Source organism: Kryptolebias marmoratus, linkage group LG7, assembly GCF_001649575.2.
Source record: "Kryptolebias marmoratus isolate JLee-2015 linkage group LG7, ASM164957v2, whole genome shotgun sequence".
NCBI classification, from domain to species: Eukaryota; Metazoa; Chordata; class Actinopteri; order Cyprinodontiformes; family Rivulidae; genus Kryptolebias; species Kryptolebias marmoratus.
The window spans coordinates 8420163-8438193 of record NC_051436.1 but is presented as its reverse complement, the minus strand read 5'-3'; the positions used below and the strand labels follow the sequence as shown (position 1 = coordinate 8438193).

At 36.7% G+C, this 18031-nt stretch overlaps 3 protein-coding genes across 42 annotated transcripts in view; 2 read left to right on the top strand and 1 right to left on the bottom strand.

Annotated features, from left to right (window-relative positions):
* The window catches only part of LOC108234849 (protein tyrosine phosphatase receptor type D), a 441438-nt gene that overhangs the window by 78942 nt on the left and 344465 nt on the right, over window positions 1-18031 (top strand). The gene's annotated exons all lie outside the window — the stretch shown is intronic.
* LOC108234854 lies at window positions 7480-15191 on the top strand. The gene is made up of 10 exons (XM_017414400.3): window positions 7480-8140; window positions 8857-9069; window positions 9234-9369; window positions 9739-9895; window positions 11117-11375; window positions 11953-12272; window positions 12488-12669; window positions 12974-13146; window positions 13536-13750; window positions 13832-15191. The coding sequence occupies exons 1-10, from the start codon at window positions 7839-7841 to the stop codon at window positions 14086-14088; spliced, it is 2214 nt and encodes a 737-aa protein (XP_017269889.2). The 5' UTR covers window positions 7480-7838; the 3' UTR covers window positions 14089-15191.
* Window positions 15183-17958, bottom strand: LOC119617173. The gene is made up of 2 exons (XM_037976435.1): window positions 16840-17958; window positions 15183-16590 (listed from the first exon to the last, which is right to left on the bottom strand). Exons 1-2 carry the CDS (start codon window positions 17592-17594, stop codon window positions 15813-15815), a joined length of 1533 nt encoding a protein of 510 aa, XP_037832363.1. The 5' UTR covers window positions 17595-17958; the 3' UTR covers window positions 15183-15812.

The following is an 18031-nucleotide window of genomic DNA, read 5'->3' as shown; positions in this document are numbered from 1 at the left end:
GTCGATCAGTAAATGCCGCCCAAGGCAGAGTCCTCTCCGCAGGGCGCAGAGACTCGAGCACATTTGCAAATGAGCCCGTTTTTCCAATCTAAATAAGCTGAGATGTGCAGAGCCAGAAGTAAAATATATTAGTGTGGCCTGGCTGGACAATTACTTGGTGGCAGCAAGCAGTATTGCCCTGGGTCACAAACTGAGCAAGATGTTTCTTACCACACCGGGCCACGACAAAACTTGACTGGGATTTATGTTGGGTTAAACGAACGCTTTGGACTGAGGTGAACTGCTTGGCGAAATCGCAGACACAAGAAAGGACCACCAAAAATTCTGCAACTTGCGATTATAAACAGAAGTTACCTTTTTAATGTGTTCAAATCAACTGTTGTAGCCATTTTGAATGGGGTTGATTCCATAAGATAATCAGTTATTACTTTCTGAGAGTTTCTTTGACATCCATGATCTGGTTCATCAGATGTTTTACTGCAGACAATCACACAGGCAAAGAGATTATTCCCTTCACTTTCAAAACCAGAGAAAAACTTCTGTTTCCTGAATTATTTATTCTGATGTGGTTTTCTCAAGATTATAAGCTAACAGTTATCTTGAGATGGTAAAGATATTTTGATCTTATCTGTAGAGGTTTGTCTTTGTCAGATCATATTCATCTTGGGATCACAGGATGATGTGAAAATGAGGGATTCTTCTGCTCCACCCTCGTTATTCAATGGTATCTATTTTAAGACTCTCAAATAATCTATAACATTAACTAAGTCACTGGTTGTTCTTTGATCATTTTAGCTTGAGTCAGCATGACTGTCCTGATTTCTGATAAAGAAAAGGGACCTCTGTTTTGTGATTTCAAAATAGTTAGTAGTGATCACTAGAAAAACAGGTTTTTGTAGGTCAAAATAAATAAATATATTAAAAGACAAGAAACTTTATCTGCAGATAATGACTTAATTAAATTATCATTACAAAACAAGCTTTATGACAAGCTAATTAGATAAATTGAAGGTAGTGTCATGAAGATGGAATTTTAAGTTTGACCTCTTCTTTTGTAGATACTAAATATTGTACTTAAGCCACACTAGTTATTTTGCTTTTGTGTTTTTTGTTTGCTATTTTGGAGCTTTTAAGTTTAGCACAGATTTCTTATTTAATTAATTCATGTTTTTAGTTAGAGAAGAATAGAACACAAACAATAAATGGTGATTTAATCCAATGTTTTCTGTTATGAGTGGGCACTTTGCATCAGTATATTTGCAAATTTCATCATTTTCAATCATCTTTAGCAATCCCCACCCCACCCCCCTCCAAAATGTGGGTTGGTAGTGGCTGAGAGTCGACCCCAACACATACTCCAAATGTTGACAGATCTGGTGAGATCTTTGTGTAAAACTTTGGCGTGCATAGTGGTGAGTGATATACTTTGATTCAAAGAATTCTACTTTCACTTAAATATTAGGGTTAGTCAGTAAGTTTTTTTTTTAAACCTGAAGTTCTACATTCAAGCATTAGAAAAATCAAAGGCTCACTTATGAGTCATGTGCTTTATTAAAGTACCTTTTCATGACAAAGAAATTGAGAAATTGGAAATGCACTTATGTTGTAAAAGGGGGTTCTGCAAAACCTTTCCCCCTACGTTTTCCTTTTTTTATGCTTTGTTTAAGTGCTTTAGTAGTAATGAATTAATATGAATGCTTGTATTTGGACAGTTCTGAGTCCAAAACAAATTTCATCAAGGGTTCAATAATGTATATTGTATCCAATGGTATTGTATTATACATTACAAATCCTATCAGTCTGACCTAAGAAGATGCCATTTTTTTAAACAAAGAAATGTATCTCTAAAACGTTTTAGCATTAGAATAAATAATGCATTGAGTTCCATAAAATAAACAAACAAGATTTATTTGAATGGCTTACATCCTAACAGGGACATTGTTCTTCTTGTTTATTCAGGAAAATACAAGATTTACTTACTTAAAAAGATACTAAACTCCTAGTTGTCATAATAAAAGCTACAAGTGAATTAAATAAAATCTATGTGGTGTAAAAAGATCTGCTTTAAAATTGTATTCTAGTGGAAAATGAATAACTGGTTGTTTAGTTCAAACTCATAGTTCCTCGTATTGCCCATAGGGGGCCTAGATAAATGGACGGACCAAATATGTCACATTAACAGTATGAAAAAATAATCTAATATAATTTGGAAAAACGATTAACAAACATTGTGAATAAAGCATTTAAACAGTAATTGCTTTTTAAAACAAGTTGTATGACTGCTCTCCTGGTGCGTCAATGCTAAGCAGTTTACATTTTGTGTGGAAAATCTTTGACGGTATCTGCGTGAGCTACTTGCTGCATTTTTGACATTCCTGTTCCAGATTTTCCCACATAGCACAAACCAAAAAAAAAGGGTCAATTGAAGAAAATGAAGAAAATTGCAATTTAAATATTCATAAGGCTCTTTGTCTTTTCCCCTCCCATTTGTGTCGGACAGAGATCTTTCTATTCCGCTGTGGATTTTGGCAATTACCTCTCACTGTAACCTCCCTGTGTCCAAAGTCACCCCCCGTTGCTCTTGAGAGGCACGAGCAACCTTAGCATAATTGTGGGGTTAGAAGAGAATGCCAACAGATTGGATACCCCCTAAAGCTGACATCATTTCACATTTGTTGAATGGAGGCACATAGCTACATTGTCTACCACAAATTAATCCTAATGCCAAGACTGTGCAGTAAGGGGGAAAAAAAAAGATTATTGTATAATTGCATGTCGCACTCTGGCATAACGAGCTATTGTTAATGCAAAGTCATGAAGTCAGATAAAAATTACTTTGTTTTCTTTTTACTAGCAGCACTTTTCTCCTAATTTAGTTTTTTAAAAATGGATACACCTTAAACTGAAAAAAAACATACATGCTAGCGAAGAATAGCTGCTCTTGGGCCAATTTAAGCTTTTAAAACTATGATGTACCTAACTATGTGTTGTGACAGCCCTTCAATTACGGCGAACACACTCAGGCAGGATGTTGGCAAAATGCTTGTGCTAAAGGCCAACTCCACGCCAGCCCTGTCACACAATCCTTGCAATGTGGGCCACAGGGAGTTCATTCCCCCAGTGTCTCTATTCTCTAAGTGCCAATTACACCGTCCAATTGAATTATGCCCTCGAGTGGTATTATTAGCAGTTGTTGAGGGATCTAAACATTTGTATTCATTAAGGTTTGCTCACAGAAGTGATTGAGTGATCAGGCAGACTAATTACCATGTGAATAAATAAAATGCATAACAAATTTAGATGTTTGTTACCTTGATGCAGTTCAAAAATGTCAATTCTGCCACATTTGATTTATTTTTAAAGGGCAATTTTGAGCTCAGTGGGACCCCCCCCCCTTTCAAAAAAAGTAAAAAAAAAAAAATAAATAAAAATTGGATTGCAGTAAATCATGCCATGCCTTCATATTCTTTATACCAATATTGAATTTGACCTATAAGATGTCACATTCAGTTTTGATGAGATGCAAAAGTACAAAGTGCTGTCGTCATAGCAAAAATGAAAGAAAGAAAAATAGAGGAAAATTTGGGTTTGTTGCACACAATATTATCACAATATTCAGTAATATCACAGCTGTACAGCATATTCTACTTGCCAACATAGGTAATTGTAGAACAGATTTGAATGCTCTGGTGGGTAGAAAATGATTGACTTCTTTGGGAGTGGAACAAATTCACCTCAAGGGGCTCCTAAAAACTTGGGCCAGCTTTGCCATAAACCAATAGATGAAAATAAATCTCAATTCTTAAGCTAAAGAAAAGAAACAAACAAAAGGATAAAAAACCCTGATAACTGTCCATTTTTGGAGACTCTTTTCCTCCTTTGACTCTCAACATTGATCATCACACCAAGCCTCTCTTTGGATTGTTCTTGCTTTGTGCCACAGCTGAGTGGGCTACTTGTGTCCCACTTTGCGTCACAAAGCTCTCTCGGTGGGAGCGAGTGAGCTTTGTATCAGCCTTTTGTGTCACAGAGCCAGTTGGCAGAGTCTCTCCTCTCAGTGAAACAGCCATAGGTTTCTGCACGCCCCGGTAGACTGCTCTCTTCCTGACTCATTTTTACCAAGTACACGTTTCTGCTGCAGGTGGGTCAACAGTGGTGCTGCCACTATGTGGGTCAGAGCCAGAATAAAAACAGCCGCCTCGTGTGTGAAAACCCAGCCAAAAAGTAATGGTCTTTTCCTCACCTGTAATTTTGCTCTCTTTGGTAATATCTGTGCCAAGTTTAAGGCCACCATTGGCTACAAAATACTAGTTCCTTTCTTATTTTACACAACTGCAAGGTTGTTGGTCTGCACTCGATGTAATTGCAGTATACATTAAATTCTGGACCTTGCTGTTTGGTTTTGATGTTTTTTTTCTTTTATAATATGCCAGCAAATACTCTTTTCCTGCCAAATATGGACTGTTTTTGTCTTTCTTTTAATGTATTATAAATACAGCTATGCAAAATAGCTTATTGTCAATATAAAATATCCGATTATAAATTAGTGTAATTTGAGGCTTGAAGTTCTCCAATTCCAGTGATTTATTCTGTGAGTGCACCAAAAAATCAAAGGTATATGGATAAAGATAAGATCAGTCAAAACTTAGACTTATCCCTTCTCATTTTCAGCTTTAAAGGACTGCTAATTTATTCATATTTAACTTCTAGCCAAGCCCCTTCAAAACAGTTCACTTATGTGTGCTCACATACAGAAGGTTCTGTTGGGCTATTTTAGTTTAGGAGGCAAATGGATTGAATTAATGTGCAGAAAATTACTATCTAATTCATTATCGCTGGCCACTATGAAAGGCGGGTGATGAGTGCTTGTGTCTTGTGACTATGTGTTTGTGTTAGCAAATTAGCTTAAGAACTACTGGAAGGATTTTAATAAAGAGAACTTAGCTTGGCAAACATAAAATATTATAACGCAGTCAGTTTTAGAGATATTGAGCAAAAACTTGGAGTGGTAGTAACGGAGTCATTCACAAAATTTACTCTGAGCGCTAAAGATCATAAACGAATCTCGTTTAAAACTCTGGCATGAAGTCAGCCCTACAGAGATTCAAACATATGAATCAGAAGGTCATCATTGCATGTACATGTACAGTATAACTGACTAACTTTTGGACTCAACCAATTCAAGCGGGCTGCCACAGCTAATCAACTATGCTAATATAAAAATGGTTATAAATCAATCAATTTTACACATATTGAGATTAAATTTGGTGTTGTAGTTGCTGATTGAGCAATATCTTTGGGTTGTAGGAAGATGGGCAATATGCATTTGTTCATTTCATACACTAGATCTACTTTTTTTAATTGTAAGAAAAAAAACAGCATTAACTGGCTTGCAGAGAAAGTTTTCAGCAGAAAAAATAAAACTTGTAACTTTGTCCATCTCTAATTTTTTATCTATTTTTTCCTATATAATTAACAAGCATCAAAGCAAATGTGGGAAGTGCACACAACTGATTAAAAAAATTTAGCAAAATCATGCGATGAAAATTAAATTAAATCTATGGCGGCCTTAGTCTGTCAAATGCGAGTCTTTGGAAACTCACAAATGTTATTCCGAGGCAGAGTGTGTTTGAGTTTTGACATGCTGGTGTACGCACACACTCACACACACATGTTCATGACCCTGCCATCTCAGTACAGCAGATAATCCTCATCTTGGACGAGCACAAACCGCACTCTTCCAGAACACTGCAGAAGGTAATTACAAATTAGGCCAACCCTTGGATCAGAAGGCAGGCAGCATTCTCCAGCACATCCTATCATTCAGACTTTCTGCAGCCAAAACAGGCTTTAGAGTGAGTGAACAATGAGTCAGACCTCCCCAGTGTGACAAAAACACAAGCAGGCATCCTGTGGTCGGCCCGTTGGGGACTGCTGCCCTTGGTGGATGGCTTACCAGTAAATGAACCAGAGGTCACTTTCTGCACTTCATAGTGATAATGCTGGGGAGGTATAAAGCTAAGAGACTGTAATAAACACCGTTTTAAACTTTAGGTCAATTACAGCTGTGTTGTATCAAACCGACAAATATAAAGACGAACAAAGCTTTTCTATTAACTTCCCTTTGTCAAATTCAAGCCAAAATTGACATTGTCTTGTATCTTTGGAGCTAGAGTCTGCGCACTAGGTACACAGAGCTGAACCATATTGTCACATTGTCAATCACAATGTAACATAGCAATTGAAAAACAATATCTAAAGTCTAATTTTATTTTTTAGTCAGAAAAAAATGGCCTACTTTTTTACACGGAGAGGCAGGACTTCAAAATGTACTGTGGCCAGCCTATAAGGGGGCACTTATCCTTTGTGGCTTCACCTTTTGGCTTCCAGTCCTGTGTCTAGTTATAAAATATGTCAATATCGTTGCTGAGATGATATGACACATTAACATTCCCACAACAACAATTTAAGAGTTGGTCCATATCATTGTAATGCTGATGTTTGTAGCGGTGCAAAGAGCGAAACGCCGAGCTTGCACATCATTTCAAGCAACATAAGCTTGCACATATGCCAAGTGACCCTTTTCTAAACGAGGGTGAGACAAACATGACAAGGTTGTTTCAGTGCCAAGACCAAAATTTTGTCTGCTGTCATATCCAGGTCCTGCACTGGTGCACCAACAAAAGGGGCACCTAGTGAAGATTCAAGCAGCATATTAGCCTCTGTAGGCTACTTCAATAATATTAAAGGCCATCCTTGAAGAAATTAATATCACCCACTGCTTTTAATGAAACTAATATTATCCTATGATGAGAAATGATGAAGTTATAACTGTTTTAGTCAAACGTTGAAAATAAAATTATGTAAAATCTCATACACGTCATAAGATGTTGCACAGTCTGTTAGCACTAAGAATATGTTATTTTCAATGACTCTCAGCTACAACCACATCAAATGTAGCTCAGTAGGTATACAGTTACTGAGTTATAGCATTTTTTATGTTGGATAATGTTGATTATCCATGGTTGTCATCTTGAATTGGGGTGAGTCCAAAATTTCATAATTTTTTAGTTGTACATCCAGTGATTACTTTCAAAGTATTTAATTAAAATCTGTTCAGTGGTTCAAGAGATATTCTGCTTACAGATAAATGAACACACACACCACGTGCGGCAAGCATGTCTAAAAGTCAACAAATGACTCAACAGAGCATCACTTTTATCATTAATCACTAGGTGCACTTTGAATGTCAAGCAGATTGTTTTTGAAATGGTGATAAATTATGAGGGGCCGTACAAGCCATAAATCATACTGCCACTCCCATATACATATATTTTATCTCTCACATACATATATTCTCCTCTCACATACATATATTCTCCTCTCACATACATATATTCTCCTCTCACATACATATATTCTCCTCTCACATACATACATTTTATCTCTCACATACATATATTCTCCTCTCATATACATATATATTATGTCTCACATGTATGTATGTATGTACATCTTACGTTCACATATTTTATTTCTTACATACATGTATATTTTGTCTTATATTCACATATTTTAGCTCTTACTTACATGTATTTTATCTTCCATATTCATTTATTGTATCTCTCATATACATGTATTTTATCTCTTACATAAAAATTAATGAAGGTGTGTGAGAGAAAGTATGTATGTGTGAGAGAAAGTATGTATGTGTGTGAGAGAAAGTATAGTAGAAACGGAAGGAGTTTAGTGGAAACGGAAGTTGGAAAATTTAGTGAACTCTGATTGGCTAAGATCACACAGGGTCATGTTCATCGATTCGCAGAATACCATTCAACATGGAGAGGCCAAATGAGCCAGGAGCCCTTCAGCAAGCCATTGGGGTTTTAAGAAGTATTTTATCATCTCCTGAAACTGTCACAACGTTGTCCTCATCTCTTGGGCAACAAAGGGCAAGCTCGTCTGCCTCTAATGTCACTCATAGCGCGATTGAAGACGAAATGAGTCAACTTTTCAGACCCAGCAACGCCTCAGGCGGACAGTCAATCCAAACACCAGGCCAAACTGCAGGGATGCAGCAGTCATTAAGATATCAGAGTCAGAGACACTTTGGAAAGTGGAGCTCCCAACCGAGGAAAAGGTAAGAAATAAGTTACTGCATTTTTGCGGCACCGTGTGTGGGAGTGTATTTGCACGCATCCGCTGACTCCGTTTGATTGAGGAGAGTTTTAAATTTATCAAGGCGGTTAAAGCGTAGCCTTTACCAAAAATTAGCTGGAAACTAAAACTTCTTTAATTTTTCAAAACCCACATATTTTCACAGGGAGATATTAGATGACGATAATCAAGATGGTGGTACACTGTAATTTTACAGGGTTTAACAGCAGCAAAGGTAGAATGTTTTGGGGAGGGGGGGAGTCGATGAGCCATCGACAAAACTAAAGCTGCCGCTACCGCAAATTTTTCATGAGCTTCTGAATGCAGTCTATAGAGTTCGTAGTGTTGTCTGTTTACTATACTTTCCACTGCATTAATATTTCAGAATATTTAACTATTAGATTGTAAATCATGACCGCGTCTGTAAATGTGCTTTATATATAAGCTTTGAACAAATTAAAGAGTCGCTTATTGTTATTGTGTTGCCATCAGCATCATTCTGGGCATTAACTCTTCCTTAGTCGTAATATTTTAATCAAGAGTGTATCTTAGTTTTTCGTCCTCTACTCTCTGTCAGTGTTTTTAGAGCAAAATTAAACAGAAGAAATCCTAAAGTAAATGACCAGATTTAGTTACTTCAGATGTGGTGACATGTCAAACATCAAGTGGCTAACTTAAAGTGTTTGTTTCATTTTGTAGGGCCAGAATACATTATCATGATACTTTCCACAAAGACATCATCCTGCTTCCGAAGCCATCAAGTTGTGTTGTCATAAAACACCGGACAAAGCAAGAGTTGCATGATAAGGGGCACATACTATATGGATTTGAATTCCAGAAATCTTGGGACCAAAACACTGTAATTGAACAAATTAAACAGGCGTTTGGTGAAAAACTGTCTGTTGATGTGAGGTAAGCACTTTTTGTAATATTACAAGAATCTGAGTAGTTACTGAAGAAAGGGGTTTCAACAAGCATATTGACTTTACAAATAGCTATATCGATTAAACAAGATTTCTTTAAACAGTGGATCTTAATATTTTTTTTACCATTGTGTTTTTGTTGTTTTTTTTTAGTTTGGAGTGTTTGATGTCTTGTGGCAGCAAATTAATTTCCCCCAAACTGCGTTCCGGGCAAGAACTGGATGCCAATCTTATACATAAAATATATAAATCAAAAGCCCTCTACATAAGACCATCAAGACCGATTCTGGTATGTTATATTTCAAGGCAACATTTGAGAATTCCAGTGGTTTTTAATGCTGACAAGATAAGGATAGTAGTGATGTAAAGACAAATTAAATGGAATTACCTTTGCTACAAGTGACGTTTGTCATGTTAGGTCTTTATGCTTTGATGAAGAAGTTGTATCTTTTTTTAACATTTTCAGAAACAGTTAGCATGCCTGTTTGTACATTACTAATGTTATGACTTTAGTTTGGTCCATTACTGTAGGGTCATACTTATATTTAGTTATAAATGTCAGCTATAAAGCCTAATCTGCACAGGCAATAAAATGTTGTCCTTATGATGTTTGTTTTCAATTGAAATTTTTAAACTTTCTTCTTCTTCCTTCTTCAAGGATGACATGTCAGGCTACAGCAGTGACGACAACAACTGTGATGAAAGCACCAGTTCAACAAGGCAACTGCGCTCCTCATCCCAGAGTAGACCTCATCCAAGAGTAGATTCATCTGCTGACTCTTTCACCAGTACAGTGGCTGCCTATGCACAAAACGGTACTACTACTACTACTACTACTACTACTACTTTATTTACAAAGCACTTTAAAACAACAGTAGCTGCGACAAAGTGCTGTACAGACAAGAATCAAAATAACATCCAAAATATGAGCAACAAAAGACAAAAACAATAAAACACAATAGCAGAAAGTAAGAGCAACAGTCTCAACATGTGTTAAAAGCCAAATAATAAAAGTGTGTCTTAACACGACATTTAAAAGTGGACAATGAAGGGGCACTTCTAATATGTAACGGCAAAACGTTCCATAATTTGGGAGCGACAACACTAAAAGCTCTATCTCCTCTAAGCTTAAATTTAGACCTCAATACCTCCAAGAGCAGCAGATCAGCTGACCAGAGGCAGCAAGCGGGAGAATATGGGTGAAGCAGCTCAGAGAGGTAAAATGGGGCAAGACCATGTAGACTTTTGAAAACAAATAACAGAATCTTAAAATGAATCCTAAAATGCACAGGCAGCCAGTGTAGAGAAGCCAGAAAAGGGGGTGATATGCTCCTTCCTCCCGACTCCAGCTAAAAGCTGAGCAGCAGCATTCTGGACTAACTGGAGATGCCTGAGGGAAGACTGGCTAACTCCAAAGTAAAGAACATTACAGTAATCCAGCCGAGCTGTAATAAAGGCATGAATTACTGTTTCAAAATCTTGACTCAAAAGAATTTGCTTAATCCTTGCAGCTGCTTAAGATGATAAAAACAAGACTTGACCACTGCTCCAACCTGGTAATCTAACTTTAGATCACTGTCTATTTTAAAACCCAAATTTAAAATGGTGTGCTTCAAATAAAATGTCAAGGGCCCAGATAAATAAGGGATAATTAACATCAAATACCATCACTTCTGTTTTCTTGTCATTAAAATTAAAGAAATTTAAAACCATCCAGGATTTAATATCTTCAAGACATAGAAGTTCTTCAAGACATGGAGAACCAGATGGCTTAATATGTTCAACAATATCCTTTAGAAAGGTCAGGTTCACTAGTTCAAATTGATCAAACACAGCTAGACAAGGGATCAAACAGGAAGGGTCACAAACTGACCCTTCCTGTTGAACTCTTGCAGTTCAACCTCTGGCTTCATCACATAGTTGTGGGATGTCATTTTGTCAAACTCCTGGCATGAGTTATCAAAGAAGCATCTCATCCACCTATAGCAGCACTTCAGCAAACAGCTCTTCTAACTGACTGCCTATATGCCCTCCAGGAAGTGGGTCTTCTTCCAGCCTCCCTTTTTCCTCATCTGTTGAAGGGTCATCGTCACTCGACCCATCTGATGCATGCAGAACCGGATCAAGCCTACCCTCTCTGGGATTGCCCACAGCTTCCCATCTACAGTCGACCTCAACACATCAACAGTCAGCTAACTATGAGAATTATCTTTCTGTAGTGGCTGCTCTATCTGATTTGTCCTCTGATGATGAGGAATTGAACCAGGCCATTCTAGCAAGTCTGGAAAGTGAAAGGTTTGTCTAAGTACAGCGCGTCATCTTGGCTAATTAAAAGTATTTAATTTAGTTGCCATCAAAACATGTTTCGAATAATATTTTATACATAGTCTTACACATTGGATTTGGCCAAAATACTTTATTTAAAAAGTAGTCTTAGGTGCACTAAGACATTTTGCAATCTTTGTACATTTATGATATAAAATGCCACTATGTGCATGGAAAAAACATAATACCACCCCTCTAAAATTTGTTGTATCTAAAATGTTTGTGTAAGAAAAATAAGTAACAGGAAAAATCTGTAAGAACATAAATACATTTTCACACCAATGTAATTTGTCAAGTTTTTGCAAAAGTTATTAATGCAGTTAACATTCATGCGACTCTTATTTTTTTTTAAATGCTATTCCAGTCCATCTAATAGTGATTCATCCAGTTATTTAGTTTTATACCTCCAACAGTTCCCATACAATCAAACATGGTAAGTAAAGACTTCTTCAAGACATAGTAATGTATGTGGTCAAAAATTGTTAGGTCTTTTTAACTGGTACCTGTTTCCTGATAAAATGTCCTATTTCTATGTAATTTCTTTCAGATGCAACCCAGAATGTTCTGTGCCAGCAACAGAGATTTTACAAGAGCTTGCAATAAAAATCAATAATCAGAAGAAATGCAAGTTCAATATTAACCGAACAACAGTGCTGGATGGAGCAATTAGAGGTTTCAAACGTGGGACATACGATCCATGTCACACCATCTATGTGAAGTTTTCTGATGACATGGGAGTACCTGAAGAAGCTGTTGACCTGGGGGGCCCAAGAAGAGAATTTCTCAGGCTTCTAATGGAAGCTTTGCTTCAGTCTTCAATGTTTGAGGGAGAAGAGGGCAAAATGAACTTGGCTCTTGATAGCACATGTATGTTTTCAATTCAGTTCAATTAAATTCACAAATACTTTATTTATCCCAGAGGGAAATTAAATAAATTAACAATTCAATTCAATTGTCAAGATTGTTAAAGAATTTAACACTCTTGACAGACTACTAATTAGTACGTTTTACAAAACTTTGTGATGTCATGGGTATTTGTCAATTTTCTTGAGATGCTCAGTAAACTGTCTTATTTTTTGTAGCCATGAGAGAAGACAAGTACTTCATTGCAGGCAGATCCATTGCAGTAAGCCTTGTACATGGTGGCCCCCCTGCTGGTTTTCTCTCCCCAACCCTCTACTCTTGCCTTGTTGATGGCCCAGAATTTGTTAAGCCTGTCCTGGAAGATGTTGCTGATAGACACCTCCGTGAGAAAATTAAAAAGGTGTTTTTTTTAACCTTTCTCTTTGTTGTGTATTATAGTACTTAGACTAGACACATAAAGTTGGTTTTCCAATGTCAAGTCTCACTCTAACCAGTTAATGTATGGTTTGGTTCCACCCTTGTTTGGAGTTTCACTATTGCAGTCTGTTCCTCAGTATTGTGGACCTGAATAATACTAAAACAGACAATTCTGGTCAGGGCGGACTGGGGCAGAACCGGTTAAAGCCAATCCAGTGTGGAAGTGGCATTAGACTTACACAAGCGACTATGGCAATTATTTATGTTTTTCTTTTATGTATTTCAAGATCACAGAGAGCCAATCTTTTGAAGATTTGCTAACAACAACAGAGCCCCTTGAAGAGTATTTGGCTAATGCTGGCTGTCTGAGACAGCTGAAGAGACTGGAAGACAAGGATCGGCTTGTGGATGACATTCTAATGTTCCAAGTGATACACAGAGTACGTGGACCTTTTGAGAGGTAGGTTGAGATTTCTAAGTAGCTAAATTCTGAAAAAACAACCACTAAATATAAACTGGACTAAATTACCTGTTGAATGCATCAAATGGTATGGAGGTTTTGTGTTTTCCCTGAACTTAATATGGAAGAATAAACATAGAAAATTGTATTTTTCTATAAAGGTTTTTTGAAGTTTGCAGCAGAAGTGTCTGTGATTTAAGTAAAAGTGATAAATACAAGATGACACTGGATGATAATTATGAAGCATTAAAAAAAAGTTCATAATTATAGCTATCATATGTAAACCTGTTACATTTGATGTTAAAGCAAACAGTTATTTAGCTTCATCTGGAACTTATAATAAAAAGTGATTCAAGAATACTTTTAGTTTGTCTTCCTTTTTGTTTAAGGTTTCGGGATGGACTGAGGACACTTGGAGTGCTAGACAAAATTCAAGCTCACCCAGAGAGTTTTCGACCACTTCTGTGCTGGTCTCCTTCAATCCTGACAGCTGACCTGATTGACACTCTCTTCACAATCCACTTGTCACCGGTTGGCAGCAACAAAAGAAATGCTGAGGAAATTGTAATCCCATTCTGGAGAGACTACCTTTCAGATGCTGAGGGTAAATTGATAAATTGTTTAAGTCTTTCTTATAATGAGATATATTGTTTACTTGATTTATCATCTATTGTATGTTCTTTAGATCAAGAGGGCACAAAGAAACTGGGAATGATTTTGGCCTTTGCCACTGGAGCCAGTACTGTTCCAGCAATTGGCTTCTCTCCTCAGCCGTCAGTTGAATTTCTTCACCATGAGGCTGGTTCTGGAACCCCGTCTAAGTTCCCCAAAGCAAACACTTGCATTAATTGCTTGAAATTACCCCTGCATACATCCTACAAAGACTTTCAGGAACATATGGACTTTGCATTGGGCAACACCCATGGTTTTGGTATTGCCTAATAAAAAAATTTTCTGGTCTCCATCACAGTTGTCTCACTAAGTTTGCACACTAAAGAAGTAATGAAAGTAAAAATGCTAAATGTTTTTGCACTGATCTAAAAAAAGTTGAAATTTTTTTTCCCTTTTATTTACCAATGAACACATTTTTTGAAAAGAGCAGGAGTTCTATTTTATTTTTATTGTTAGATTCCTTTGGATGTTATTGTTTCTGTTACTGTACTGGTGATTTAAAAATATACTTGTACACATTGTTAACAAATTATGTTTAAAGTATCAACTGCCATTTAGCACCTGGTCAGGACCTTGTGTGCATACTTGACCTTCAGAAACATATGGACTTTACATTGGGCAACACCCATAGCTTTGGTATTGTCAAATTTATATTCTGGTCTCCACCACAGTTGTTTTAACTCTTAAGTTTGCACACTAAAGAGGTACTAAATGTTACGCACTGTTCTTAAAGTTGAAAATCTTTTTTCCCCTTTTCTTTAAATTTGTGAATGTTTCAATGTATGAGTGTTATTGTCACTGAGCTGGTTAGGATTGACAGTGTTTAACCAGGACAGGGATGCCCCAGGTCAGTCCTTGAGAGCTACTGCATCCCTTTTTCTACACCTCTGAACCAAACATAGGCTAATTACCAGGCCTCTGCAGGGCTAAAAGAGCCATTTGATTCAGGTGTGTTGGAGAACAGTTGCATCGAAAAGTTACAAGATGGTAGATATTGAGGACTGGACTTGACCCTTTCCTATTGAGAGGAGTACCGTATTCAGGTGTTTTTCAAAGCATTGTTTTTCATTTGCAATACATTCACTGTAAAATTGTATCTGTTGTCAATAGTTTCTAACATTTGTTAACTTTTCCATATAGCACTTATTTTTTATTTTCATAATTTCCTAGAAATTTAGATGTTTTGCTTTACTTATTTATTTTTCCTTTTTTTGACTTTGATTCATTCTCACAGTCTGAGGACAAAACGCTGGTCAATTCTTTTTCCACAGGATCTCAGAGCTTACAAAACAAGTTGTAACACCAAGTGATAGTTCATGCAGTTTACTGAGTTAGCCAGAACCAAAATCTTCAATAAAATTTGGTTTCATGTGCATTATTGTTTTTATAACAGTCAATATGCAAAATGAAAAAAAAAAATTACTGCATGAATAATAAACACAAATTAGAACCACAAGAACACCCATGAGGAACTTTGAAAGTTAAACTGCAAAATGTTAAATTTTGTGGACATTTACTATTGATAGAATTACTCACATTTTGTTGGACATATACAGTTAAGCCAAAAAAGATTCATACCACAGGCAGATTTAGGTTAAAAGTAGTCTTATTTTAACATGTTTATTAAAAACTTTTTGGAGTGGCCCATCCAAACTTCTGACTCAGTTCTGATAGAGATTCTGTGGAGAGAGCTGACGACTACAGGTTCTAAGGGGGCCATCAAACCTCAAAGAGTTGAAGTTTATAAACTAAGAAATCATCAACATATAAGTTGTAGCATGCAAAAAGCTGAGGGAAACAAAAAGCTTGAAAAATGCCATTTTTTGTTGATACTACTTTTACACCATTTTCTGTTTTGAGAAATGTCTTATTTCCTATCAAAAACATTACAGTGAAGATCATTTTTAAACTACATCTGCCATGGGTAAGAACAATTCTAGGCTTGTCCATATTTGGCATAAGAGTGATTCTTTATCCCCTTTATGGAAACGGTCTTAGGAATGCCTTCTTTCAAGGAAACATACAAAATTGCAAAACAAATCTATACCATAGTTTCCATCATCTTCAAATGGATCAAAGGTTTGTTGAAGAGAATCCATAATACGATCACTGATGGTAATATTAATAGATGGAACAACAACATTATTACGACTATGTAACTGACAAATTGGTGTGTGGTCATCAAAGCCATGGTGACTGTCTATGTCACAAATACCATTCATACTTGGATTGTGTATTCCTACATTGTTGACTATGCCCCTTTGCCAAAGTTGAAGAGGGGTTTGCCCTCCTTGTGTTGAAAGTCCATGGTTATTCCACTGATTCTGAAATTCAGTTGCAGCTCTCTGAATCCGTGGCAGAAAGATGTAATGAAGACAAAACAAATGCAATTCATTAAGTGAATCTAATACACCATGCTCCTCCATGAAGTTAAAAAGATGAATATAATGAAATGACACAACTCTATTTAACTCTGCCCACAATCTCTCTATTCTCTGATTATGCACTGACCGGCCAGTAATGACACTATTTCTGTTTAATCCTCTCCTGTAAAGCATGAAACGAGCAACTCCAGTGTTTTCTAGTCCATGGTCACATCTTACTCTGGATGGTATTCCAAAGTTATGAACGCCACTAATAAATAGTGACAAAACACTTGATGCTCTGTTGTTGTCTAGACAAGCAAGATAGATGATGGTCCGGCTGAATCCGTCTACACATCCATGGAACACCATTCTCCATCTCACAAGTTTGTGGTTTCCATCTATGTGCCTAAGAAAAAAATGAAACCAAGGTAACTCATAATTGAAAAACCTAAAGCCAAACATGTCACAATCATTTAATAAAACAAAATAAAAATTATTTGTCATATTTGAATTGTTTTATTTTTAACAAATAAGGTTATTTAAGTTTGTGAAGTACAACAAATTTGTTCAATAAAAACAACAACTGAAAATATTAATCAGCAGTACTGTAGAAGACTTGTTTTGTAGTAAAAAAATTGTTTTACAAATTTCTCACCATAATTGATTGGACGTTGAAACATGGTAAATCCGTCGGCGTATTGCATGGCGTCTTCTAAAGCATCGACCAACAGGATCAATTTCTAGCAGACTTTGTCTAACACGCCATCTTTGAATGCGTAATCCACGTGACCTTAAGCTCCCATGTACATACGTTTCACCTGCGTTGGTGGTTGATTGAAGAATTTCTGCAACAAATCTATTAAGTTGGACATCAGAGATTGCTGTATAAGCCAGTGGTTGAATTCCAAGCCGATCTCTGTGCCTATAGAGGGTTCGACTGCTTACCCCTAAGCATATTGCAATATTTTGCCAGTTCATTCCAAGAGATAGTAAATGAGATATTTGCTCCTCTGAAATGTTGTAAGGAGGCCGGCCTTGGTGTCCTGTCATGACTCTTGGGGGCAAAAAGACTTCTCTGTTTTCAGATCTACTCCTTTGATTTGATTCAGTTGCTGCCAGCACAATCTGCAGACTTGCATGCAAAGACTGTAGTGTATTGGCTACTTCTCTGTTCCTTGAATCCAGGATGATTCTTGATTGTGACAGAAATCCAGATAAAATATTTACATGATCACGAAGTTCTCTTTGGAGCCTCTCATGAACAAAGGAACCTGCAGAATCTTGTTGCATTTGTTCCAAACATCCCAGTATACTTCTGAAAAACATTCTAATGTCATTTTCAATGCTCTTCACTCCCAAATTATAGAAAAACAACAGATGATAAAACAGGATCAATTTGAATAGTTTCATTATGGAGTCATGCAAATAAATATTCTGTTGAAATATACCATGGAATAATTATTAATGCATTTCCTGATTTAAGAGTTACTTCCTGTTTGAGTAAGAACTTCCTGTGTCACGCAATGCATCGATTATTTAATTGAAAATGCTGTATATATGTATCTGAGAGAAGAATGTATGCATGTGAGAGGAGAATGTATGCATGTGAGAGGAGAATGTATGGGCGCAAGAGAAGAATATGTGCATGTGAGAGGAGAATGTATGCGCGTAAGAGGAGAATATATGCATGTGAGAGGAGAATGTACGCATGTAAGAGGAGAATATATGCATGTGAGGGGAGAATGTATGTATGTGAGAGGAGAATGTATGTATGTGAGAGGAGAATGTATGTATGTGAGAGGAGAATGTATGCATGTGAGAGGAGAATGTATGTATGTGAGAGGAGA

What these genes read in the sequence shown, in the direction of transcription:
- LOC108234854 (XM_017414400.3), top strand. Translation starts at nt 7,839, where the DNA reads ATGGAGAGGCCAAATGAGCCAGGAGCCCTTCAGCAAGCCATTGGGGTT. An exon ending in AAACTGTCTGTTGATGTGAG is followed by an intron (nt 9,070 to 9,233) that starts GTAAGCACTTTT and finishes GTTTTTTTTTAG; the next exon opens with TTTGGAGTGTTTGATGTCTT. An exon ending in CTACCTTTCAGATGCTGAGG is followed by an intron (nt 13,751 to 13,831) that starts GTAAATTGATAA and finishes TATGTTCTTTAG; the next exon opens with ATCAAGAGGGCACAAAGAAA.
- LOC119617173 (XM_037976435.1), bottom strand. Translation starts at nt 17,594, where the DNA reads ATGAAACTATTCAAATTGATCCTGTTTTATCATCTGTTGTTTTTCTAT. An exon ending in TCAACGTCCAATCAATTATG is followed by an intron (nt 16,591 to 16,839) that starts GTGAGAAATTTG and finishes TTTTTTTCTTAG; the next exon opens with GCACATAGATGGAAACCACA.